The following is a 26,941-nucleotide window of genomic DNA, read 5'->3' as shown; positions in this document are numbered from 1 at the left end:
AGATTTTTCACGTTATTCATGAACTTTAAGTAAGTCCAGATAAATCCAGTGCTATAAAATTCAGTGGATATTGACAGAGAACACAGAGAAAATATGTGCAGCTTCCTGATTTATGTGGGATTTGTTTTGTCCCTCATGATCTGTTAACCTTAAAAAAAAAAGAACTCAGGTGGTTTGTGCTTTTTTCTAAATATCCTGGCACTGAATTACCTCTGCATAAAATGCAGAAAACAAAAATGTTATAAAAAAGATCAGAATTCAGGAATGGGTAACTGACTGATGTGTATTATTTTATTTTTCTTCTTTTTCTTATATCATTTCACACAATGTTCAAGTTTACAGATCACACTTTGGCTTAGTGAACCTCTGTTAAGCCTGTGATTACCTGTAATATAGAGGCAATGCCACTAATTCCAGCTGCACCATGTCCCACACACAACTTGTCCTCAAGTGTTAGAATAAAATATTGACAACCTCAATTTGATTATTTTTAGAGGTAACTAAAAACAACATTCCAGATAATTCAGAAGAAAATACTAACTAGCTAAGTTTTTATAAGGTTAGCTGTTCACAGGGAAGAATATTTTCTCACTTTCTTAAGTGAGGAAGCTCTAAACACTTTCTCTGTGTCCTCTGTCAAGAACCATTTAACTTCACGGTTTCAGCTCTATCCAGAAATCCTCATGTTCACAAACATGCACCCACCTCTAAAGCAAAATCTGGAAAGAAGGCGCTGCTAGGATGGTAATTCAAAGAACCTTACAACCCATCATCTTGTACTGATCCCAAAACTCTCTCTGTGGGTATGGGATGGTTCCTGATACAGAGTATGGCTTCACTATGTTGTATCAACAATATTATCAGAATAACTGGTTTCACTCGCTAGTCGGATCTGGGACCATCTTCGTCAGTATGGTAGCTGAGCTGGGGTTGCTGATAAATTGTAGGCAGAAAGCCAGGAAACAGAATTTTGAGTTGATAACACTCCTCCAAGCCTCCTCAGAGTTTGATGACAAGCTGTTGTTCTCTACTTGCTATACAATGGGTTAGAAATCAGAGCACCCTACCTTTGGAGATCACGGATATGCAGAGAGCACTGCTCAGTACCCAACACCACAAACTCTTCAACGATACTCATTGCAGACACCTGCTCGTCCATGCTTACAGATGCTAAATGCTTGCCATTCACAGAATAAAGGTGCAAGAAGATTTTATCCTGGATTAAAAATAAAATGCAGGCATAATGATGAAAGGTGATGACTGATATGGGACATTAAATCCCACAAAAGACTACTTAAATTGACATTGAGGTGACATTCAAGCAACAAAGGTCAATGTGGTCCAAATTCTTAGCACTGGTAATCTTCATAGTAGAAGGGCATAAAGTTATGAGAAAATTAAACTAAATTTAAAAGTGTATAAAAGTGAAAAACAAGTGGGCTTAAAGACTGATAAATTATTAAGGAAGTAGGACAGCAACAGTGAAAACAATCTGTAATTATTCAAACTGGCAGGAACTAATGAATGATGTACTTTGGGGTGGGAGTGGAGGGGTCTATACTGATGTCTAATATGATGTAAAAAGGTAAATAGAAAGAATCCACAGAACTTTAGGCCAGTTAGCTTAAAGTCATTGACAGGAAAATTAATAAAACTCTAATTAAAAAAATATGAAAAATATATAATGATGTGTAGACACCATGAATTTCAAAAGGGAAACTAATGACTAAACTAAGATGCATCCAAGGGAGAGCAGGATAAGTACATTCATAAATGGAGAAGATGATGGAAGTAGATGCAAAGATTTCAAATGGAACATTAACTTTGCCATGAGCTTTTATCTTAGAGTGCAGTTTGCTAACTTATACATTTTAACTTGGCTATGCATTGCCTATTTTGTTTAATTTCTAAGAACTTTATTGTGCACCAGCCAGATATCTTGGGGCTTTAGGATTTTGGTAGGTAAGTATGAATGAGGATTGGAGAATTGCACAGATTAAGGAGTTTCTTTCAATGGTGGGTTTAGGCTTTTACCCCCCCCCCACCCCTCCCATCGTCCAAATCTACTATTTTCTCAGCAACTGGATTCTCATCCATGTAATCTCTACACCATGCATGACTTCCGTGGGTCTTTTCTACAATGTTTCTCCTTACTTCTCAGATGCACTGTGACCATGGTATCCCTTCTTTTCTAAGATATTCCCCATGCTAATTCTCCCTGCTAGTCCCTATCCCTTCTTAGATAGGATCGTAGAAAGAGAAACAATTAATTTTAGGTCTGAAAGGGAATACCTTTGATAAGGCAGTCCAAATGCATTGATAGGGACAGTTAAAGAAGCAGGGGAGAATTGTGCTTCTCTGTCTATGTAATGTCTTGCTAATACTGAGGCTATGGGACATGCCCAACAGGCCAATGTTAGTATTCTGACCAGATGACACCGTAATATCAACCTGGCGGGATGTCTATACTTATACAAAGCATTGGGTGCTACCGCAGTCACAATTTCCACAATTTGGAAATACGTGATCATTCAGGACCTCTAGAAAGAAAAGCCAAGCTGCCTTTTGTTTGTGGAATGTCTCTTTAAAGATGGTATGCAAGGATATTCTGTAGGTGTGGTCAAATTGAAACAAACATCAGTAATGTACTTGAATATTTTGGTTTAACCCTCGGGACTGTAAAGTGAAGAGTATATAAAGAGACGCTTTTAGGGATGTATTGGGAAGAACAGAAGAGAAGGAACTCCTCTCTAAAAGATTGATGAAATAAAGCAGAAGATATAATTGAGGGGTATTGGAAGTTAAAAGTTAGAGTTATCCATAAAAAATTGTTTTCCATTAATCTAGTTTTATTCACCTAACCTTTCTGTGAGTGAGCTTCCTGTCCAGTGGGTATTACTCCCCTAGTTTTACTGCAAGTATCACTGCTGCTCAAATGAAACAGTTCCATTCATGCTGTTACCTTCGAGGAAGCCCTGCTTCCTATGCTGCTCTGGATGACCATCTGGCCCTCATATCCGATGACAAGGTTGTTGATGGTCATGGGTAGTGTGCTTTCACAGGGGGGCCGCAGTGAACGCATGAATTGACCACGGCGGATGGTGTGCACAATGACTGTACCATCCTGTGGAAGGAAAAAAAACAAAGTTTAATTTTTCCTGGCTTTGGCAGTTTAAGAATTTGAATTCAAAGCCAAGAACCCAAATATAAAAGTGACAGAGATGCTGCTGGATTGTCATAAAAAGCAATCCAGTTCTCTAATATCTTCCAGGTATTGAAACCTGAATTGCTCACAGGCCTGCGTAGCACCTGACCCACAGCAATGTGATTGGTTTTAAAAATACTTCAAGGTGTGTTGTAGCATTTATAGAAGATGGTCCTCTGGCACATACACAGAGCAAGTTGTGACAACATGGAAATGCCAGTGTTGTCAGTGAGGCAAATATCACAGGGATGAAGCAATAATACTGCAGCACCCTCTAGATTCCACAAATAAAAGCAGTCCAAACTGGGAAAATATCCAGAACTAAAAACAAATGAATACACTTCCCCATTATGAAGTTGGGGGAAACTTCCCAACTCCAGCACCACACAGTACTTTAAAATTAAATTAGCTTTACCCCCTCATTTCCCATTAAAAGCAAGACAGTTTTTTCTCTCTTGTGTGCAATTACGGGGATCCAGGTTCTGTCCCAAATGTGGATATTGTCTGTGTGGGATGTGTATGTTCACTGTGTGTGTATCTGCTGAGGGCTGTGATTTCCTCTAACATCCCAGAGACAGGCTGAAGATTAATCGGCCACTATAAATGACTACTAATGAGGTGAGTGGCAAGAGGTCCAAGGGGAATTGATGGACCTGCAAGAGACAACTATGTCAAAGGAATACAGTGAAAAAAATATAAGAGGGAATGAGATTGATTGTATCTCTGCCAGGAGGCATCAAAGACCCAATTGTGGACTGACCATCTTCTGTGCCATTAAGAGTAAGTTAAGGAGGGTTTTAGAAGAAAGGAGATAATTTCTGAATTTAGAAAGCACCACCATTGTCCCATGGAGCCACATAAATGGCAATAATGTTATTATTTTTAATGTTAATGTGACTGGATGTACTGACATTAAGGATTTTGCACTGGTTTTCTTTTCACATATATAGAGGGCTATGAGTAACTCTAGGTAATTTCTAAAGTAAGTACATGTTGGGCACAGCATTGCAGGCCAAGGGGCCTGCATTGTGCTGTAGGTTTTCTATGTTCCATATTTTATAATGACCAAAGTTTATTTTTGAAATAAAAGGTGGCACCACAATTGTCATTCGGACTAAAGAAGTGGGGAATTATATAAAAAAATAGCGATGACAAATTCTCTGTGGGTTTCAGGATGGATGGAGAGTAGATGCAGATCAGGGGTTCACAATCCGGAGTCCACAGAGACCTCGGTTAATAGTAGCAGTCCATAGCATAAAAATGATGTGAACCCTGGTACAGATGGCTATAGGTGGTTGATACCAGATTGATCCTACTCAACTTCAAGGGTACTAAATGCAAACTATTCTCATTATCTAGCCCAATCCTTTTTACTTAAATAATCAGGTTAAGCGTGATCTACCTTTGAGCCCGATACTGCCATGTCAAGCTCTGTGCTTATGGCCACACAGGTGACAGCATCATCATGTCCGTAAAGCACTTGTACTGGCTTCTGGGCCAATCCACAAGCAAAGCCACCCTGAGAATACATGCATAAAACATAAACAAAATTAAACATTTTATTAAAAATACAATAGCTCCTTAAACTGTTCTAACAGAAGGAATTCTGAATGTATCAATTACAATTCATTTACAGCACACTTGAGATTTGAACACAAAATACTGGGCTTCCCACTCAAGTGCATTACTATGGGATTGCTGTAGTGTGACAGCTGTTTGCTTTGGGATGTGATATTAAAACAAGATTACATAGTCTTACTCAATTACAATTGAAAGATTTAATTAAATTTTTTCAATTAAGGTTATTAACTGTGGTGTCCCTGCTAATATTAATCTTTTAGTTAACAGCACTAAAAACAAACTGATTAGACATTTTCACATTTATTTGTAAATGCCCACTGTATGCATATTGGCTGCTACATTTCTGTAACAGTGGCTACAATCCAAAGTACCTAATGAACTTCTGGGGATCCCCAAGCTGTGAAATGTAAAGTCCAAGCTCCGGAACACCATTGCTGGATTGTCAGATGTACTGAAGTTTAGATGAGATTTTAAATTTAGACTGTGTTTTTGAAAAGTTCTTAGCAAAATAACAGGGGAGTTCTACCTTAGGCCTAACCAATATTTACTTCTCAACAGTATCATTTATAGCTTTGCAAACAGCTCAGTTCAGTCTACAGGACTACCAAAAGCTTCCAGTTACTTTAATTCTCCATCTTACTCCCACTGTGACTTCTCTGTCTTTGATCTCCTACACCATTCCAACGGTGTGAGCTCAAGGAATAGCACTTCACCTTCTCTCCAGGATTGTTGCAATCCACAGGATTTAACACTAAGTTCAACAATTTTGTATAAACCAGTTTTCCAATTTATAATTCTGATTCAAGATCGCCCATCTGGAGAAGCATTCAGATTTTCTCTTTCCACAGATGCTCTCTGTTTTCATGGGTGTTTTCAGCATCCTTGTACATTTCAAAGGCACAGCAAATGCTGTGTATTGCATCTTACAGTTCCAATTCTTTAACGTCTCCCAGACAACTGTTAATAAATGGCTCTGAAAATATTGGGTTTACACCATATCACAGACTTTCCCTTTATTCATTCCACTCCGCACCCCCCCCCCCAACGGCAAATTCAACACACTTGTTTTGTTTCCCGTTTCCCAGTTTTGATGAAGGGTCTGAAACATTTTTTCCATTTTGCTCTCCACAGGCCTGCCAAGTATTTCTCGCACTTCCTATTTTTTTCCCCAAAGAAACAGGTCTATTTGTGTAATCTTGCTGTGTACCACACTTCCTTAAACACAGCTTACACTTTATTGGGAAGAATATCTGGAAAGGCACCACAGAAATCCTCTGTAAGTGTGGAGTTCTTTGAAAGACCAACAGCAAGACCCTGCTATCCACAATACACATTGTGTACTAGTTCAGAGTATAAAAAAAGCTATATCCATAAATAAAATACAGTGTCAATTCTCTAATTTAACATTCACATGACTGACAACAGTCTGACATCTTTAAGCTTTCCATTCAAATACATAGCCACTGTTCACCTCTTACTTATATGAATGGAAATCAGGAAATTACCTCTTGGAAACGGGCTGGTTGTTCAGCGGTGAGATTCTGGTGCTCCATAATCATTCTCTCATACAGCAAAAAGCTATTAAAATTGGTAATCGAGCCATCATTTACTACTTTTGTAGACATTTCATCCTTCTGTGGATGAAATATACTTCCTAACTTCTCCGAATTTATGGTTTTATCTCATTGTCCAGACCTCATCAGTTTAAATTAACACTCTCTCTATCCTACCTGCCAAGAATTTCAAATCACATAATGCATCAACTTTCTATTATCTTGATAAAATGAACATTGGCTATATTTAGTGAACCTGCACTGCACACATTGCAAGTTAGTATATTCTTCTGAATACATGACAATATTTTCACCGGCTCACAATGTCATTTTTCCTAATGTATCAATGGAAGGTATTTTACCTGCTGGATGATTTGCCACACCATGCAGGTGGTGTCTCTTGATCCAGAAATCAGATAAATGCCACAGAGGTCCAGTGCTAAACAAGTTACAATATCTGTAGGGAGAAAATTTGTAATTCAGTAAGAAAAATACACGGCCAATTAACTAGAACCCTTGCTGCTTATTAAAGCAAGGGTGAGAAATTTCCAAACTCCCGTCGTTGGCATCAAAACAATTTGAGGTCAACTGAGCAGGGTTCACATGAGGAGCACATTTCTGATGTACTATGCCAAACATTTCACAGTTTGTAATTAATGCATTTGATGAGGTTTACTCCTGTAAAGTGATGAAAAGCTTATTAACTGTGCTATCAAGCAACATTTACTCACCAATAACCTACTCATTTATGGTTAGATTGGGGTCCCCCAGGACTACTTGGCTCCAAATCTTGCCACAGCCTTGATCCAAACATGGACCAGACAGCTGAATTCCAGATTTCAAAGGAGCAGTCGACTCAGTGTGGCATCAATGACCCCTAGTAAAAATGAGGTCAGTGGGCATCGAGGAGAAAATGTTTCAATGGTCAGAACCACACTTCATATAAAGATGGCTGCAGTGGTTTTAGATCGGTCATTTGAGCCACAAGGAATGACCTGTATCTGAGTGAATAAATCTCGATGCTGGGTGCAGTATTTTTTTCTCTTTCCTGATGAACATAGTATAAATAATTACATGGTGATGAAGTTAGGTCAGTACTAACCTATGTGCCTCATGATGTGTCCTATGACTTTGCCCTTGCTCAAGGATGTAACCCGGAGACTGTTGTCCCAGTGACCACCACTGAAGAGGAGCTTTCCATCGTGGGAAATGACTAGGATCTTTGGTGATAAATCGATGCCAGGAGCAAGTGGGCCAGACAGGAAGCGTTGAGTCCTGCCAAAATAGCAACAGGATAAAAGAAAATCCATTCCATTTAAGTTTGAAAGGTGATAGTAACTTAAGAGTTTGTGTGTGGGTGTTAAAGGAAACACAATATCTGAGTTTTTGTTTTTGTGACTGACTGTCTGTGACTAGTGGTATTCGACATGGATCGGTGCTGCTGGGAGTTTTGCTGTTTGAAATATACATGAATAATTTGTCTGTGAGTGCAAGAGGCACGTTTAGTTAGCTGGCAAATGACACTAAGATTGGTGGGATGTTAACAGTGTTGAGCAGAGTCTTAGGTTACAGGTGATAGCGATGCCTTGGTGAAATGAGCTGAGAAATTGCAGATGGGGTTTAATCCTGAATAATGTGTGGTTATTTGTTTTGGGAGTACTAATAAGGCTGGAATATACACTTAGGGAGTATTGAGAAACAGGGGAACTTGGGTTTCAAGTCCAAAGATCCTTGAAGGTGGTAGCACAGGCAGATAACATGATTAAGAGTCGCCAGGACGATGCCTGGAATGAGGTTTTCAGTTATGAGGTGAGCTCTATTTTCTCTGGAGCAGAGAAGGATACATGGAGACATGATTCAGGTATATAAAACTACGAGGTGTATAAATAGGGTAGACTGCAGGAAATGTTTCTCCATATCAGAGGTAGATAATACTAGAGGACCCATAGATTTAGAATAAGGAATGAGATTTAGAGGTGTTTGTGGGGGACCTTTTCACACATAGAGTGGTAAATATTGGGAATACACTGCCTGGGAGAATGGTGGAGTCTGGGTCTTTTGCAACTTTCAAGATGTTTCTCAATGAGGAATCACCTGGGTGCCAAAGGCTACAGGCCAAGTACTGGAAGGTGGGATTAGTACAGATGTGTGCCCACTGGCCAATGTGGATGTGTAGGATCAAGTGGCCTGTTTAAATGTTACATTACTCTACGAGTTTTAAAGAAGATAGTGATTTAATTGCTTCCATGTAAACCTTGAAGAAGACTTTAACTCAGAATTATGGTGGAGTTTTATAAACTGCGGAAAACAAGTAAACTTACTTGACACTGGAAATGATCGGGTCCTTGGTAAAAGTGAAGTAATTTGAAATATTTTTGTCATATGGCAACCAGCCATGAGTTCCTATCAAACCATTCATACTCACTGTTACCTGAGAGAAACAAAAAAGTAAATGAGCCAGGCCCATCAAAATGTCAGAAAAATAAGAAATGCTACATTTTTATGGAAAGAATAAGAGACAATCTTGATCAACTGACAAAATTGTAAGGAGTGCACTGGAACAGAGTTGCCCAAGTGTACACAGGTATGTACAAAGATCTTTGACTGTGGCAAAGCACGTTGCAAAGATCCTGTACTTCATTAACAGAAGTATTGAGTATAAAGGTTTGGAGATTATGTTGGGCCTTCATAAAACATGGGGTGGACATAAGTGTATTTGTGTTCATTTCTGCTCACCATATTTTAAGAAGGGTGTAAAGATCGTAGAGAAGGTACTAAAGAAATTTAACCGAGTAGGTGTGGATTCAGGAAGTTTCAACAGTAAGTCTAGATTGTAGAAGCTTGGGTATTTTGTAACATATGAATTTGAATAGAGATTTGATAAATATAGACTAGATTTAATATGGTAAATAATGAGAAATGGTTAGTTCAAGCATCAGGCATAGATATCTTCAGTGATATGCAAAAGAAACATGGGAGATATGAGGAAAGGTATTTTACTAGTTAATTGACTATGATCTGGTCTCCAAATGTGATGTAAACAAAGGTAATTAGAGCCTTCATAAGGGAACGAAGGCACCTTCAGAAAAAAATACCTTAAGGGGTTGCAGAGAAGGACCAGAGGAATGATCTGACTAGATTACTCTACAAAGAACCGGTACAGATTCCACAGCTGGTGAAGGGCAATGCGCTGTTCTGATTTAGTGATCCAAGAACAATAATCTATCAAAACCAACCTAAAACCTGTTGGATGGCACACAAGCAAATGTAAAGCAAGTTCACACAGTGGAGCACACAAGACAAAATTGAATAGGCATCTTTGACACATCCTCATCTAGCAGATTGTACATCCCGTATTTTCATACAACCTCAAGATCAAAAAATGCAACTAATTTTTTTTCAGCAACCATCATTAGGTAGTTTCTCATGAAATCAAACTTTCTAGACAGTTGCAAATGGTTGATCTGGAGAGATTAACATTCGTTGAGTTTTTACTAATAGTGACAGTGCCATTCATCAGGTCATGCAACTTGAACTCTGTGTTTCATTTGCTGTTAGCCGAGAGACAACAGGGGACAATTTAAATTAAACTTTTCCAATGGTTGGGTAGTTACAATCAGTTGGATAGTGCATCGGATTACAGTGTTGTTACAAGAAAGATGGGTATATGATTGAACCTTGCTTTACATGGGAGCCTTAAAATGTCATCCATCATCATCATCATCTTGGGAGGTCAAAGTTTCAAGACCAGACATTTTGTTTCTTTGTTGTTTTGAACTGATTGTTTCAAACATATGTCCAAGTCAAAGTTTGGCTCACATTGTTTTCTTCAGTTCTTCTCCTATTGAACATTGCATAAGTTCTTCAAAGTAAATACTTCTGGTCACCAAACTTATTTGGGCATTGGTTAAATCCTTATTATTTTCAAAGTATGTTTTTAATGCAATAAAAGAACCAGATGATTTTTGTCTTTCTTAACACTTTCTACTCACCAGAACATCTGGAGATCCCTGTGTGATAAACGTGTGTGCTTGGTTTTTTGGCACCACAGCCTGTACCAATGGAATATCATCACTGATACCCTGAAGAAAAGATATGTCATATAAGTCAAATTATACATTCTACTATTGATATATAATGTTTTTGGAGAGATGTGAACTGCAGGGAACCCTTTGAAACTCCCAGGCCATTTGGGCCAAGAACCTATGACTTTTGTTCTTAGTTCTACTCCACTTTCATCAATAACCTCCAAATCTTCTGTACACACAATGTAACCAAGTTATAAACCTTCATCTCATGCATAACTGCCAACAGAATTGTGAAAGAATTGCCTCTGATATATTTCACTATAAGGAAAGTTCTTCAAGCCTCTTCTTCCATTGAATCAATCATGGCTGATCACTTCCTCATCTCCATTTCCATACCCTTTGTTCCATATCACTTGATGCATTTACCCTAAAGTTAATGTCAAAGTTGAGTTTACTGTCATATGCACAAGTGCACATATGCACAGACGCAGTGTAGAACATTTTCATTAATCAGGATTCACAGCATTTTGGATGACCTTCCACTTTATCATTACATCCTTATACATAAAGATATACGATTTTTTTTGTTTAAGCATTCAAAAATCAAAGCCCTTTCTATCTGTTGTAATCATGTCAGCCTTTATTAACAAGCGCCGCCAATCGGCTTTTCCCTGTGCCCATGCATCCTAAATGTTCTATATCCTGAGATGATTTGTTCCCAGCTTAGGTCACTCGCTGTCATGTTTTCATAATAGCCTTTCCAAATTCTTTGCTATCAATTCATCCACCTAGCTGCTGATGAAAGGTTGCACCTAAGTATAACCCCTTTAAGTTTGGCCTTTCACTCAGCTGTGGATTTTTGTAGAATAATATTTATTTTGTCAGGGGCTGATGGTGGTGAGAAAGGAGGAAGATAACCTCAAAAAAAAATCAACAAATGGAAAGATACCAAAGAGGGTTCAGGCTTACTGGAATGATGCCAGATGGGACACCAGAAAAGCTGGTATTGTTCTCCTGATAGAAGATGGGGGAGGGGGATATTATAGACATATACATCATTTTGGGGAATTCTGATAGAGCAAAATAGAAGTTATTTACCCAGAGAGTGCTTAAAATGTGGAATACAATGTTACATGGAGCATTTAAGGCTAATGCCATTGATGCAAAGTTTCTCATTTTTATTCATTGATCAAATTTAAATACCTCTGGCAAAGCAAACATTTATTGTCAGGTCTCAGAGGGAACCTGAATAAATATGCATTGAGCAAGTGAATGAAGATTACGGTGAATGATACAATAGTGAGAAGAACCTCCTGTGAAACACAGACAATGGCATAAATCAACTGAATCTAATGGCCAGTTTCTAATTAATGCAACTCTACATAGAGAGGAAAGGCATTCTCCAATCCATAAGTACCTTCTCCCGAGCATTATGAACCACTTACCTCAATGAAGAATGACTTAAGTTGGCCCAGCTGATCAAAGACATTTGCTGTATAGCTGTCAAATCGCGCTGATCGTCTTTCGGCATTCTCTGCAGTAAGACGTGGAGGATGTGGCTCCTGGAACAAAAGATGAATCAAGTCAATAATTACAGGAATTGGCATTTCTTTCCTGTAGACAATCTTTTTCTGTTTTATCTACTCTTTCCAACATCTAAACTCTATTCCTCCTGGGATGAGAGGTTATCTATTTAAGGTTAATCTGAGCAAGAACTTCTTCACTCAGAGAATTTTAGAATTCTCTTCTGCAGGGAAATGTGGATAATGTCAGGTACTTTCAAGACCGAGATAAACATTTGGACAATTGATTGTGAGCTAAAATACTGGCAGATGGCTACCTGAGTTTGGGAAAGGAATAAAGATTGGCTGTAGAGCTGAAAACTAAGGTGGGAAATGTGCCTGTGATGTGTATACTGTGATACAGTATAGTTCAGCTATGAAATGTCTTCATGAATGAATGCAATTCAAAGGACAGTCAAATAAATTATGCTTTTGTGTGACTTGTGTTAGATACAGTCCAGATTAGGTACAACAATTCACCAGTTTAATGACCAAATACCAACATTAACTTCTGTAATTTATACTAAATTTAAATTCTCACATTTAGATCCTGGCATTTAAATCTGGATAAGTGGTTACTGTGCTATTATATCATTATTGCAGGATTAGTAATTCTTCTTAAATTCATTGTTTTGCAGCAAGCTACGTTGAGGAATTAAGTTCACTTGTTCACACTGACCAGAAAATATTGATCTTAACTGCTCGGGATTCCCTGACTTCAACTGGAAAATATTTCATGGGAAAACCATCTTCAAAACATTTCAATATTAGGAGAGTTCCTAATTTGCAAGTAACTAAAGTAAAAAATGAAACAGGAAATATGACAGAACTAAAAAGACAAGTCAATGAAAGTGAGTGAATGTTTTAACATGATTGTTTGCAGAAGAAGGTAACAATCCAATTTAAGTTCACCTTCAGGAGTTGGCATGGGGTTTGTCCAAAGTTACTAATGATCCCTTCTAATGCCTTCCTTTCTGTCTCATCAGCAATTGCATCCAGATCCACAGCACCTGTGCAAAAAGCATCGAATTAATGCTGGGAGACAAATTGAGTCTTACAGCTTCAATTCCAAACCATCACCAAGGCTCAGAATTTAACAGGAGATGGTACCTGCATGGCCCATAACAACAGATCAAGTCAAAATACTGTTACATTAGTATGCAATGAATTTGAAACTAACAAGTTTGATTTCACAGTTTAAAAATTTCTTTTGAATTGTAATCACATCTAGAAAGCATGGTCACTGATTCATCTATCTGTACAGGATGTAGGATTGCTACAAGTATTTATTGCACCTTGACTCTCCTCTAATTAACCCCAGAATTTGACAGCTTTAAAGCAAACCCTGAGAGAAAAAGGATCTTGTGCCTTCCTGGTGTAAATGACAAATCCTCCTCTTGGGCTTCCAGCGGGGTACAGGTATCCATTTTAACTGACATTTCGATGACAAACTCTGTCATCTTCATCAGGGATTATGCCTGGGCATATCTAGTCCGGTGGTGTATGTATGTATGTGTGTGTGTATATATATATATATATATATATATATCCCCATCATCTGCCCCTCCTGATTGGTTAGCCCTCATACAATCAGGTTTATGCTGTCTCATTTTGTTTGCAATCGAATTCCAGTACTTAGAGCAAGGCCTTCGTTGTTGTTAAAATACTTTTTCTCTAGTTTAATTTCAATGGCTCCCTTCACCACACGGTCCCAAAAGCCATTGGTACATCACAATAGTTTTGTGCCATTGAAATCAATCCTAAGACCCTGAGCAATTACAGTGAATTGATTTTTAAGCTTGCTGTATAGGCCAATCCCCTGTACAGTGGATGCAATGGATTGCAGATACATTGATGAACTCCAGCCATACCATGGACTTCAGAGGACAATAGAGATGGGAAATCATCAATGACTGATGCTCCATTGGAGCTAAGGCTCGAAGAAGAAGATGACTTTTCAGCTTGAGAACCAAGAATATAGAAAAACTTGAGACAAATTAACATCTCATGATCTGATGAACTCTATTTTACAAACTCGTACTTAAACTACTTGGTTGACACCTGTGGAGTTGCCATACCTTCATATGTACAGTAATAAAAGACATTCAGTGCTTCAACAGCTGCCGGTCCCCTCTGCTTGTAACCAAAGATCAGGTCAATCCAATCATGGAGGTTTGTAGAGACATGCTCTGACTCCTGCATGCAAAGTAAACAAAACACAGTCACGTAATTGAGAAAAACAATGAAAATAAAGTGCAAAGCAGATAAGAGGATTAGAGTGGAATGGGTTAAGTGGAATACCCAGGAGTATTGGGAAGGTACTATGAACATTGCAGGTGAACACCAACCTGCAACAGTGAATTCTATCAGGTTAAATAAATAATGAGTGAACTATAGTACATATTTTTGCCACTAACTATAATGACATAGGCGCTTGAGTTCACACGTAATGTCAATGGGTCAGGCAGCATCAGTGAAGGGAAATGGAAAGTTGACTTCAGGAGAAGGAAACCAGAGGTCCATCAGGGGATCAGAGGTGGAGAGGGTCAGCAACTTTAAATTGCCTGGTGTTATCATTTCAGAGGATCTATCCTGGGACCAGCATGTAAATACGATTACAAAGAAAGCATGGCGGCATTTGACTAAACTTTGACTAGTTTTGATAAAATTTTGACTAACTTCTATAGATGTGTGGTGGAGACATTTGCATCACAGCCTGGTACACAATGCCTTTGAATGGCAAATCCTACAAGGAGTAGTGGATATGGCCCAGTACATCATGGTAAAGCCCTTGCCACCATTGAGCACATCTACATGGAACATTGTTGCAGGAAAGCAGCATTCATCATCAGAGACCCCCACCACCCAGGTCATGCTCTCTTCTCTCTACTGCCATCAGGAAGAAGGTACAGGAGCCTCAGGACTCACACCACCAGGTTCAGGAACAGCTATTTACCCCTCAAGCATTACACTCTTGAACCAGAGGGAATAACTTCACTCAAATTCACTTGCCCACTGAACTGTTCCCACAACCTATGAACTTACTTTCATGAACTCTTCATTTCATGTTTTCATATTTATTGCTCATTTATTTATTTATTTATTATTCTTTCTTTTACACAGTTAGTTACCTTTTTCACAATGATTTATCCACCCTGTTGGTGTGGTCTTCAATTGATTCTATTATGATTATTGGATTTATTGAATATGTCCACAAGAAAATGAATTTCAGGGTTGTATATTGTGACAAATTTGTATATTTTAATAATATATTTATTTTGAACTTTGAAGAGTAAGTGATTTGAATTGAGACCCTTATTCTAGGCTGAGAGAAAGTATTGAGGAATGGTGCCAGAGTAGATTTTGACATGGACTGCTCCCTGTAGCCAATAAAATCTGTAGGCATAGCTGAGGCCCATCTGAGAGCCCATGGTTACACCTCTGATTTAGAGAAATTGGAAAACTTCAAAAGGTAATTTGGTAAGGATAAGCACAAGTTTTGTCAGGCAGAGGAGGGTGCTTAAAGAGGGGATTGATTAGCTCTATGTTCCAGGAAGAAACAGAGAGCCCCCATGGCCTTCCAGTTGGGGGACAGAAGCGTACACGGACAGGACATTCATTGTGAAAATGAGGCGGTGGGAATTCAGGCATTCCATATGATGGATCTGGATCCAAACTGTCAACTGTTCACTTCCCTCCATAGATCCTTCTTGACCTGCTGAGGTCCTCCAGCATCTTGTATGTTGCACCATCTTCCAGCATCTGTAGTTTCTTGTGTCTCCAAAAACATTATAGTTTTACAATGGAGTGAGATTATTGTCCTGAATGGGCTAGTTTTGCCTAGAGAATGTTATAGATGATAATTAACAGTACTTCAATTTTCCCCAGTTGTAAACATCCTCCATTATTGACTAGAATTTAATTAGGATCCGGGGGTTTTAGGTGTAGAACGATCGTTATCTGAGTATATTGGAGACTGATCTGTGGAATACTAACATTCAAAGTAGTAAACATATTGGGAAAAGAAAGAAATGATGCATGTTTGGGATACACTCTTGCATTGGATTTGCTGTATCACCTATTTACCCAATCCAGTACCATAATAAAGGCAGGTGGAGGAGTCGCAATCGATGGGAAATGTGAAGAAGCAAGTTTTCTACAAAGCTGGAGATTAAAACATAATAAATGTCACACCTCTCACATCTGATTTCACATTGAGACTGGTGTCGTACCTTGCTGTTCAGATGGATGGGAAAGAGGGCATAACACAGTATTGAAATTGAATTTTAATCTGCCAATATGGCATTTTATTGCTCTCAAGGGAACTTGGAAAAGGTTCTTAAAGAAAAGCTCAAGAATTCACCAAAAAAAAAATCAAATTTTTTTTCTTCTTAGTTACCAGTGCTTTCCTGTGCTTATAAATGAAGTCTTCAGGAGATCTTGCCCACTTGGGCAGGACGATATCAGCCACATTTTCACTGGTCATCTGCAGGCAACCAAGATCAAACCCTAGGGAAAGGGAGGGACACAGAATTAGGATGTTAGAGGCAAAGATATTGAGAGAGTAAAGCTTAAAGAGACAGATACAGACACAAGTGAAGAAGTGGGTGGTGGGAAAAGGGATGTGAAAATAAGCGAAAGGAAGAAGTGAAGTGATAGCGTCAGAGAAAGGTGAACATAGAAAGATGAAGAGAAACAGAAACATATACAAGTGACCCTGCATTAATCACATGAAGAATTGTTTTCCAGGAAAGCAACCCCTGTCTGCACAGAAGAAAATGAAAATGAGTTTTCATCAAGGATTTCTTCCCTTAGTTTTCTCTTCCTCTCATTAAGCCACTATTAAATGCTGTCATAGGACATGCAAGCGTTGGAGCATTCCCCTTCCCCATACTCACTAGTGACCTAGCAGAAAGTGCAATGCTGTTCTAAAATAGCTAACGTTACCACCTCCTTAGATTATGCAGACCATTTGACTGTAGAAGCTATCACGGCCAATTTTAATTCTAGGTGATATGTACCTAGGCCCACTTCTCAACAGGGTTAGTAATATAACAATTAGGGAGAGGAATTATGATTGATTTTCTGTTTGCTTGTGCAAAGAGTGCAGAAAACCAGTTGTAATGCTGAGGTACACTTGTAGCTTTAATTTTAATTCCTCCTGGTGTTTCTAAAGCCAACTATCTGTTTGCCCACTTCAAGTGATGACAGCTGTGGATCAGTGGTAGTACTTTGGCCTCAGGTCTGAATACTGGGATGCAACTCCAGACAACAGTTCAATACAGTACTAAGAGAATCCAGTAATATTAATTGTAGTCTCAGTTAGACAAGATGTTAAAATTAGGCTTTGCCTGTCCTTTCAGATGGATTTTAAACATCTCAAGCCACTCTGGAAGTTCTATCAGCATCCTGACTATTACTTATCTCAGAACTATTGTCAAATTAATCTATTACTCATTGATCTTGGTCTTTTTGAATATTGTGACTTGGGTGAATAATTTTACCCTCATTATATCAGCACCTATGCATAAAAATATTTAAACAGTTTAAGGCACTTTGCTGTTCCATAAAGCCATGAAAAGTATTTTATAAAATGTGTGTCCTAATGCATTTCTTAAAAAATATTTTTCATGGTTTTATCGCATTTAACAGTAAAACCATGCCAACATTAAAAATGAGAACCTGCTTGATTTTAAGGAAAGAAGCCAGAGCTCTGCTTACCATTCTGGTTCTCCAGAAATTCTGGGAAGTAAAAGAATTCTGGAGTTAGCTCTTTCACGTCAACAGGGTTGTCTATCCGAACCTGCCAGGCTGCAGGAATTGAGTGGAACTGGCGGTCTGCACAATCAAACCTGTGGATCACAAATATTTAGCAGTTATGGAATGTGACATGGTGTTAGTGAGTAGCCATGCTGCAGTCCACATCTTGAGAAGGCACACTATTCATTGATTAAACATTTCCCCTTGTATCAAGAAGGGCTTTAAGATGTTTCTCTTATTGTACGGTTCCTGATCATTGTGGTACTGTGTCAAAAACATGGCAGCTGCATCGTCTTAATGAATAGAAAGCCAGGATCATTGGGGCCCAATAATCTCAACACGGAAGCATCTGTCTTTATTATTAGATGTAATCTTCAAAATGATTCTGTCAACAGTAGTTGAAATGATGTTATTATATTATAAAAAATAGATGTTATTTTTTATTCAGAATTCATGCTCATCAAAATAAACTCTTACTATCTGAATTGAGTGCATTCCATTTTAGGCTCTTGCCTTGATTAAATATAGATTTAACCACCCATTACACTGTTCCAATAACTAAACTCAGATGAAGTACAGCACAATATGTATATATAAAACAGAGCTCTAAATTGTAATTAAGTACCCGGGACAAATTCAATTCAAAACAGAGTTCATTTCTTCTGTCTCATTAAACACCCACAGGTACAATTCAAGTCTAGGTATCATTTTGAAGCTAATTTGAAAACAACCTTGCTCTTGTGAATCTCCACACTAAGAGGTTGTTCAAGTTCACCATACAGCACCCCTCAGTAGCAGATTGGACTTTATTGTGTCTATCCCATATCACAATTCCAGTTTTCCATTTTTGGTCAATGTCTTTTAACACCCTTCAGCACTCTCACACGTTGGCAGTCTACCTCTTCATGCAAGCTCCAATGACCAAGTATTTGTAACCTTCCATTACCTTCTGTGTGGAAAAAGCTTTTCCAGATTTTACCCCCAAAGAGCTTGATTTTGATTTTAGATTCTGCCTTTTCTGTTGGATTAAGAATATGAGAACATATCGAGCAGCAGCATCAGTAGATGATGTGGTCCTTCACTTCAGTTCCACTGTTTATCAAAGTAAAAAGTGAACCTTTTCCTCATCCCCTTTCCAGGTGGGGAATTCAGTTTCTTTTTTTAAAAATATATATCCTTTAGCTTTTCGAACAGACTTAACATGCAAAAATTCTCATCCTCTTAGATATATTAAATTGGAACAGAGATCCCTCAGACTACTACAATGCATATTCTTGCAATTCTGTGCAATCGTCTGAAGCTAAGGTGAAGATCCTCCAACTTAATGAAAAAATCCTGACCTGCCGCTTTGTAGCTGGATGTGCAACGTAGTGAAAGGTTCGATCCGGATCATGTAGTGCATGACTCCAGCTGCATTGGAATAGTGTGTACCGTAGTGGAATTTGTCAATGTTTCCTGTAGGATCTTCAAAGCTTTCATACCTGAGTGATGAATTAGAAAGAGTTAGATCACCGACTATTCCCACATATTACTTACCTCAGTTTCCAAGAATTGATTTTTTACCACTTTCTTGAACTATCACAGAGTGCGTTCCTTTCCTTTTATTGAAGGAGTACATTCTGCTGTTAAACACCTTTAGCTCACTGCTGTTGTATATTAGAGGCATGGATTTCCTACAGCAGGGACCCCAAGGCTCTAAGGGGGTATCAAAGGTACAACTTTCATAAATTTCCTGGCAAGGTACCAAAACCAACATTGTCATCTTCACCTTAATCTAGATCCCCAGAAGAGACTGTAGTTATATTTATCCAGCTCCAATGAGCAGGCTACCTCATTTGTATGTGTGATACCAGGCTCCCAACCCAGATACTCTCCTCCTTGTTCTGCCATGGCAGGAAATTACTTGAGGACACAGGAAAGAATTCAAGGATACTCTCAAGGCTATATGACACTCAGCAATTTGTAGAAACCCCTCACCTGTGACCATTCAAAGCAGGAAAAGAGAAGATGGGATGGCATCAGAACCTCAGCAAATAATGAGGAAGGAGCACACCACCTCTCATTCTAGAACATCCTTGCCCCTTCGGTACCTCCTCTTCCAGTTGTGGCTGTTTGTGGATTCCATATTAACTATAAAAACAAGCTTAGAGCCAACAGAACTGGAACCGGAACTGACACAGAAGGAATATCTAAGGTGATAGTGGAGTTGATCTATACCATATGGAAGTCATATACCTACTTTCCAACATAACTTGATAAATTAACCCAACAAAAATTGTTGATCTCAGCTTTGAAAGCTCTAATCGATCCAGGTTTTTCCACTACCATTCAGAGTTCAAAGTAAATTTATTATCAGGGTACATATACTGTATGGTTGTATACAATTATACAACGCTAACAGTCATTTTCTTGCGGGCGTACTCAAAACATCAGCTAATCGTAACGTTCATGTAGATGTGCATAGTGGTTGGACGGCTTTACTCATGATGGACTAGCCTGAATCCACAACTTCTTGCAGTGTTTTCCATTCAAGGGCATTAGTGTTTCCATACCAGGCAGAGATGCAGCCAGTCAATATAATCTCCACTACATATCTATGGAAGCTTGTTGAAGTTTTAGATGTCATGCTGAATCTTCACAAACTTCTCAGGAAGCAGAGGAGCTGCTGTGCTTTCTCTGTAATTACACTTATGTGCTGGGCCCAAGACTGGACCTCTGAGATGGTAACATTGAAGAATTTAAAGTTGCTGACCCTCTCCACCTCTGACCCCTCAATGAGGACTGGCTCACGGACCTCTGGTTTCCTCCTCTAGGTCAATAATCAGTGCTTGGTCTTGCTGGTATTGAGTAAGAGATTGCTGTTGTGGCACCACTCAGCCAGATTTTCAATCTCCCTCCTAAATGCAGATTCATTATCACCTTTGATTTGGTCTACGACAGTGGTGCTGGTAGGCAAGTTGAAGCAGATCCAAGTTGCTTCTCAGGTAGGATTTGATACATTGTTTCAACACCAACCTCTCAAAACACTTCATCACTTTACCAATTATAGAGAAAAATTCCTGATCTCGCTCTTGAATTAGATTCATAGAAACATAGAAAACCTGCAGCACAATAGAGGCCCTTTGGCCCACAAAGCTATGCCAAACATGTACTTACTTTAGAAATTACCTAGGGTTACCCATAGCCCTCTATTTTTCTAAGCTCCATGTACCTATCAAGGAGTCTCTTAAAAGACCCTATCGTATCTGCCTCCACCACCGTCGCTGGCAGCCCATTCCACACACTCACTACTCTCTGCGTAAAAACTTACCCCTAACATCTCCTCTCTACCTACTTCCAAGCACCTTAAAGCTGTGCCTTGTGTCAACCATTTCAGCCCTGGGAAAAAGCTTCTGACTATCCACACGATCAATGCCTCTCATCATCTTATACACCTCTATCAGGTCACCTCTCTAACTGTCCAACTCTAATTTTAGTTTTCTGACCAAAGACATTCTATGTAAGTTACTGTTTTAAATTCCTTAATAATTTCAAAGACCATGATCAGATTGCCCCTGAACTTGTTATGTGAGAGACCATTACCTAACAGTGCCTCAGAATACTTGGGAATCCTAGTCGAACAGAGATGAAGAGGAATTTCTTTGGCTAGAGATCGCTGAGTCTTTATTTATTTATATATATATTTATTTATTTATCTATCAATCAATTAATTGATTGATTAATTACAGGCAGAGGTTGATAGATTCTTGATTGGTCAGGGAATGAAGGGATATGGGGAGAAGGCAGCAGATTGGGTTGAAAGGAAAAGTGGATCAGCCATGATAAATGGCGGAGCAGACTCGATGGGCGAAATGGCTTAATGCTACTCGTATATCTTATGGTCTTATGGTACCAAATGTCAATGGCATGTTTTCTAAGTGTGTTTTTCCCCTTCCTAAAAGTGCCAATCTGAGGTACTTTGGTAACCAGTGCCACATCCAAGTGATCAGCCTACAGTACATCCATGTGGCTAAAAGGAACAGGCTTTTTAACTGATCACTTCAAGCTGGTTTTTGTCATCGTTTGTTGTCTTTGGACAATCCCTTTTTAATAAGGCCATTTGGTAGTAATCATCATTTAGTACTCTGGATTTTCCTCATCTGATGATGGTGACAAAATGGCTGGAGACGTGAACCATTCTTTATCATACAGAAAATACCACCATCCAAACAAATACAGAGGCAAGTACAACTCAACTCACTTCTCCTTTACATCCTTTGCATGTTTATCATTCACCACACCAATTGGGCGAGACAGATCTCGGAAGACACTTGGATTGTTCAAATCCAACTTTTCGGATGTGTAGTCACAGATAATCCATGGAAACTGAGTTAAATAGAATAAAGTTCAGTTATCAAAACAAAACATTCTCTCTTCTAGATACTTGGTGTTTTTTTAAAAACATAAAATCATGGTCAAATAATCAATGTAAAAAAAAACAATTTTGTTGATTGTTTCCGGTCATTATGTGAAATGAATTTTACGTAGTCTTGTGCCTACATTTTAATAGTCAGAATTTGAACCTGTAAACTCTGCAGAATTTAATATGAAATACTGGTATCACTTAGGAACACAAACTGAGAAAACTTGCTTTGGGGAAATGTAGGAGGAGATTTACTCTGACTATGTTGTATCCCTGCTTTGTAAGTTTGATATTGATATGTGTACATTTTCAACTGTTTTGCGAGCTCATGAAGATTTGAACTTCCTTGATCTGACAGGGAGCTGAAGTGGAAGGGTCAGAACTCATCACTCCTTTAGGAGCAAACTTACCACTGGATATTGGGATAGATCATTATAGGTTCTTCCTGCAATGGTGTTAAGTTGCATTAAATACTCAAAGTTGGATATCTTTCTCTGAACCCATTTCTGAAAGAGAATAGTGACATTTACTACACAGTCCACAGTCACAACAGCACCCTACTTTTTGGAATGGTGGTGTACCGCACAACAATTAGAAAGTTTTATTACATCTTTGTTAAGTGACTGATGAAATATTACTTGAAGTATCAACCTAATTTCCGAGACAAGAATTATAATAAATACTGGAAACCTTTCCATTATCAAACAGAGAGTTAAAGTTTAACTTCCAATACCTGCACATTAATAATTAAGGACAGAAATAAATCACTTTTGGAGCTGCTCTTCACTTTGTAAGTCTCCAATAAACCAACAGCCTGCCATGGAGTTCAACAAATGTGCAATAATATAAAATTGGGATGTACAAAGGACAGGCCAGGGAACTAAAGGGCAGTGAGCCTGACTTCAATTGTAGGGAAGGTACTGGAGGGAATTCTCAGGGACAAGATCTACCATCACTTTAATAATCAAAGCCTGCTTAGGAATAGTCGGTGAGGTTTTGCATATGGGAGGTGGTTTGACAAATCTTTTGGAGATATTCAAATAGGTAACTAAGGGGATAGATGAATGCAGGGCAGAGGATGTTATCTGTATCGACTTTAGTAAAGCCTTTGACAAGATCTCGCATGGCAGGCTAATCTGGAAGATTAGGTCACATCGGATTCGGGGGAGTTGCTGTGATCGATTTGGAAATAGCTCAGTGACTGGAAGCAGAGGGTAATGGTTGAAGGTCGATTCTGTGACTGGGCACCTGTGACTAGTGGAGTGCTCCAGTGATCAGTGTTATTCAATATTGATGTATACAATTTGAATATGAATGTACATGCCATTTTTAGCAAGCTTACTGATGATACTAAATTAAAGGTTGTTGTTGATAGTGAAGTAGGTTACAAAGAACTATGAAGAGATCTTGGTCAGTTAGGGAGTTAGACTTCAACTTATCAAGTATGAAGTGATACAGTTTGGACAGTCAACCATATAGTGAATGGCAGGGCGCAGATGGACCTGGGAGGAATATTGCACGGTACACTGAAAGTGGCCGCACAAATAGACAGTGTGGTGAGGACGGCATTTAGCATGCTGGCCCACAACAGCCCGGGCACCGAGTTTCAGAGTAGGGACAGCATGCTGCAGTTGTACAGTCACTGGTGAGGGTGCACATGGAGTACTGTGTGCAGTTCTGGTTACTCTGTTATAGAAAAGATAGAGAGGGTACAGAAGGGTCTGACTTTTGGGAAAGATCAGCTGCAGTAGATCTTTATTCCCTGCAGTACAGGAGAACAAGGAGAAACCTCATAAAAGTTTATAAAATCATGAGGGGGCTTTTAAGCCAATACTAGAAGCCACTAATAAAAGTTGAGAGAATTAAAAAAAAGACCCGAGAGTTAATTTCTTTTCATGGAGGAGAGTGAGTACAAGATTGCAACATTTAAGAAGTGTTTGGATAGGTAGAGGAGAGATGAGGCTTGTAAGGTTAGGAGCTGAATGCAGGCAACTGGCAGGGGGAATGCTGTGGCTGGCATGGACCAGTTGGGTTGAAAGATGCAGAAGTACTCTTAATGAAATTACATTTCCTGGTTAAGGAGTACAGACAGAATAACAGTCACGTGGTCTAAATGTGCAACACACCACTGGCTTATGTCATACACTATTTCTGAAATTAGTTTTTAAAATTTCGTTTACCAAATTTTGAAATCAGAGTACAAGCATGGAACTGAAACTCGATTGCCTGTTTAGAGCTAGAAAGCCAGAACAAATTTCTGCTCTGCACATCTCTAAGGATATTTCATTGTAGTAAAACCATAAATTACAATAAGTATATATTTACATTAAATTAGTGCAAAAAGGGAGGAGAAAATAAGAGGAAGTGTTCATGGGTTCATTGTCCATTCGGAAATCAAGTATAAACTTTAAAGTGGATAAATACTTCAAAGGAATGATTTTCAGGGATTTGGGGAAAGGGCACAGCAGTGGGATTCATTTGGCAGTTTTTTTCCCCACAGAGCCTGCATTGGCTCAATGAGCAAAATGTGACAGTCATTGACATCCCAATTCACACAGAGGCACAGCGCCTTACCTGAGTTAATCCAGATGCTTTTAGCAGTTCTTGCGGAGAGCGGCTATCGAAGTAGAAGAGGTTGGGGGGTCGTGCTGCCAGGATGCGCGAGTACACTTTGTTTCGGACCTGTGTAAAAACAAGAGAGTAAGGTAGGTGATCTCGGTACCTTTATTTGCACAATATTATTATGTGAACTTTCTTTATGCATTAATTGGTCAGGTGAAAAGGAGAGCATGAATGGACACAGTAGAGTGAGTGTTTTATTTCCTTGCTTATTTACACAAGGCACATTTACCACTGAAACTAGTAAGGGTTGCTGGAACAAATTTTCTCTGCCATAAGTGCTATATCAAGGACTACATGTCTGATTTTGCACATCTTAAGATCCTGAAAGATGCTACAAGAAAAAAAAGTTTTGCTTTAGTTCAGATCTAAACAGGAATTATCTTGCTCAATATGTTCACACAAGTGACATGGGTGCAGTCCAGTCAGATTTTTGCAGTGATAAATATCTCAGAGTGTTCACATATACAGTACTACCTCTCCTTCCTACTTTCTACATCGTCAGTAGGTTTTCTTTAGTATTGCTGCAGATGTCATCACCTAGGCAAGGCTGTGCTAACAACAGAATATCCTTCATGGTAGATAGCCATTTTCAAGTTAAGAAAAAAACAAGTTCAATGTATTGAGGTCATACCACAATGTATCAAGATCATATCTTATTTCAATCAGCTCTTAAAGGTACATTCGCACTCATATACAATATACCTGCAACATATCATCCAAGCCATTGCTTGTCTTTAGAATCACAGCTATTGTGGGAAACAGACTGTGATATATGGACAAATTTTGACGTCACTCTGCTGATGTTAATTATTCAAACTTAAGAGAACAGTACTGAATAAAAAGGAACAGGGGCAGTTTTGAGGCAGGAAAATTCAACATCCTTTTTTTTTGTTCAGCTGTGATAATATACTCATTCAAATAGGAGGTTGTGGGTTTATAGTTCAAAACCAAGACTTGCAGACAGAATGTGGGTTGACATTTCAGTCATTAATAGGGGAATAGTATTTATAAAACAACTAAAGGACAACAAACACATTAAACTCCTCTCTTCACTGTATTTAGATGTAAAAGAATCTGCATTTTTTGGACGTAGCATAGAGGATCTCTCTCTCATTTGTATTACCCAATATATATCTCATGATAGATGTTGCTGAAGCAGCTGTTTCTGATTCGAAAATAAACACAAATATGCTGGAAACACTGAGCAGGTCGGAAAGCATCCATGGAAAAAGAAACAGTTGGTGCTTCAGGTCAGAACCGATAAGCTATCTTTTGTATACCATATAAAACCTTGAGTTTTGTCTCCTTACAGGCAGGCCCAAAACAAAGAAACCCTGTAGAACCCAAGAGAAAAAGAAAACACCATCAAACACCCAATATGCAGGAAAAAACCAAATCGCGCCAACAATAAGAGTAAGCAAATAGCATTCAGAACTGAAGCTCACAAAGGTGAGTCACAATCACAAAGCCAGTCATCAGTGCAGTTAATTCAGGAGCCTGTTAGCCCACATCCTCAGTTCAGCGCAGAGAAGAGTAAATGTTGCAGAGCAGAAAGCCGAACCGACCAGCCCTTCCCCTCCCTACATCTTGACCTTTTCAAGTTGGCCCGTAACTCAAATTGACCAAATCCCAGGTTCTTCCATGCTCTCAGACCAGAGCCCTGCTGTTTTGATAGGTTCTCGGGCCTGTGCCCAGGCCCCACCCTTTTATCACAGTTCGACACCAGAATGGTTAATATCCTTGGTAAAGGTTAAATTGTATTAAACCACTTCCTACAATGGCTTGAAGATGACCTGGTACTATGTCCTCACGGCAATTCGAGATTGATAGTAACCTTCAGCTTTACCAGAAATAAGTCACATTTCAAAAACTGAAACCTAAAAATATCCCAAACCACAGCCCAATTAATTATAGGAAAGACATTGCTTAAAAAAAGATATACCTTTTTCTTGAAATTGACAAAGTAGTTCGATTGATCAATGAAGAAGAACTCCAGAGCAGATCTCCTTAAGTTATAGCGCCTCAGATGCACTTCCCGGAGTTGGGAGAGTGGACGCTTGAAGTCATACCCAATACCTGAAAGAGCAACACAACAATTCAGTTTACCTTGTACCTTTCTCACTCGATGACCATGATTCACTCTCAAAACCCATAAATCTGCAGCCGTGAAGGACAAAGGCAGCAAGTGCATGGATGCACCACCACCTCCAGGTTCTCCTTCAACTGGT

The 26,941-nt window shown here is 38.9% G+C and overlaps 1 protein-coding gene across 3 annotated transcripts in view; it reads right to left on the bottom strand.

Moving 5' to 3' along the window:
- The window catches only part of nbeal2 (neurobeachin-like 2), a 223,152-nt gene that overhangs the window by 9,220 nt on the left and 186,991 nt on the right, over positions 1-26,941 (bottom strand). For all 3 annotated transcript variants that reach the window (XM_073049239.1, XM_073049254.1, XM_073049245.1), the window contains 17 exons: positions 26,656-26,789; positions 24,666-24,773; positions 22,502-22,597; positions 21,930-22,054; positions 19,030-19,170; positions 17,651-17,781; positions 16,329-16,438; positions 14,008-14,125; positions 12,842-12,939; positions 11,813-11,929; positions 10,332-10,421; positions 8,661-8,770; positions 7,442-7,614; positions 6,702-6,796; positions 4,608-4,724; positions 2,963-3,124; positions 1,068-1,216 (listed from right to left, as the gene is read on the bottom strand). In XM_073049239.1, the coding sequence (XP_072905340.1) occupies positions 1,068-1,216; positions 2,963-3,124; positions 4,608-4,724; positions 6,702-6,796; positions 7,442-7,614; positions 8,661-8,770; positions 10,332-10,421; positions 11,813-11,929; positions 12,842-12,939; positions 14,008-14,125; positions 16,329-16,438; positions 17,651-17,781; positions 19,030-19,170; positions 21,930-22,054; positions 22,502-22,597; positions 24,666-24,773; positions 26,656-26,789 (2,074 nt within the window). The remainder of the gene's footprint in view (positions 1-1,067; positions 1,217-2,962; positions 3,125-4,607; positions 4,725-6,701; positions 6,797-7,441; positions 7,615-8,660; positions 8,771-10,331; positions 10,422-11,812; positions 11,930-12,841; positions 12,940-14,007; positions 14,126-16,328; positions 16,439-17,650; positions 17,782-19,029; positions 19,171-21,929; positions 22,055-22,501; positions 22,598-24,665; positions 24,774-26,655; positions 26,790-26,941) is intronic.

This window comes from Hemitrygon akajei, chromosome 1 (assembly GCF_048418815.1).
Source record: "Hemitrygon akajei chromosome 1, sHemAka1.3, whole genome shotgun sequence".
Classification (NCBI taxonomy): Eukaryota; Metazoa; Chordata; class Chondrichthyes; order Myliobatiformes; family Dasyatidae; genus Hemitrygon; species Hemitrygon akajei.
Note: the sequence above shows the minus strand (reverse complement) of the source record. Positions and strands in the feature narration are given on the sequence as shown.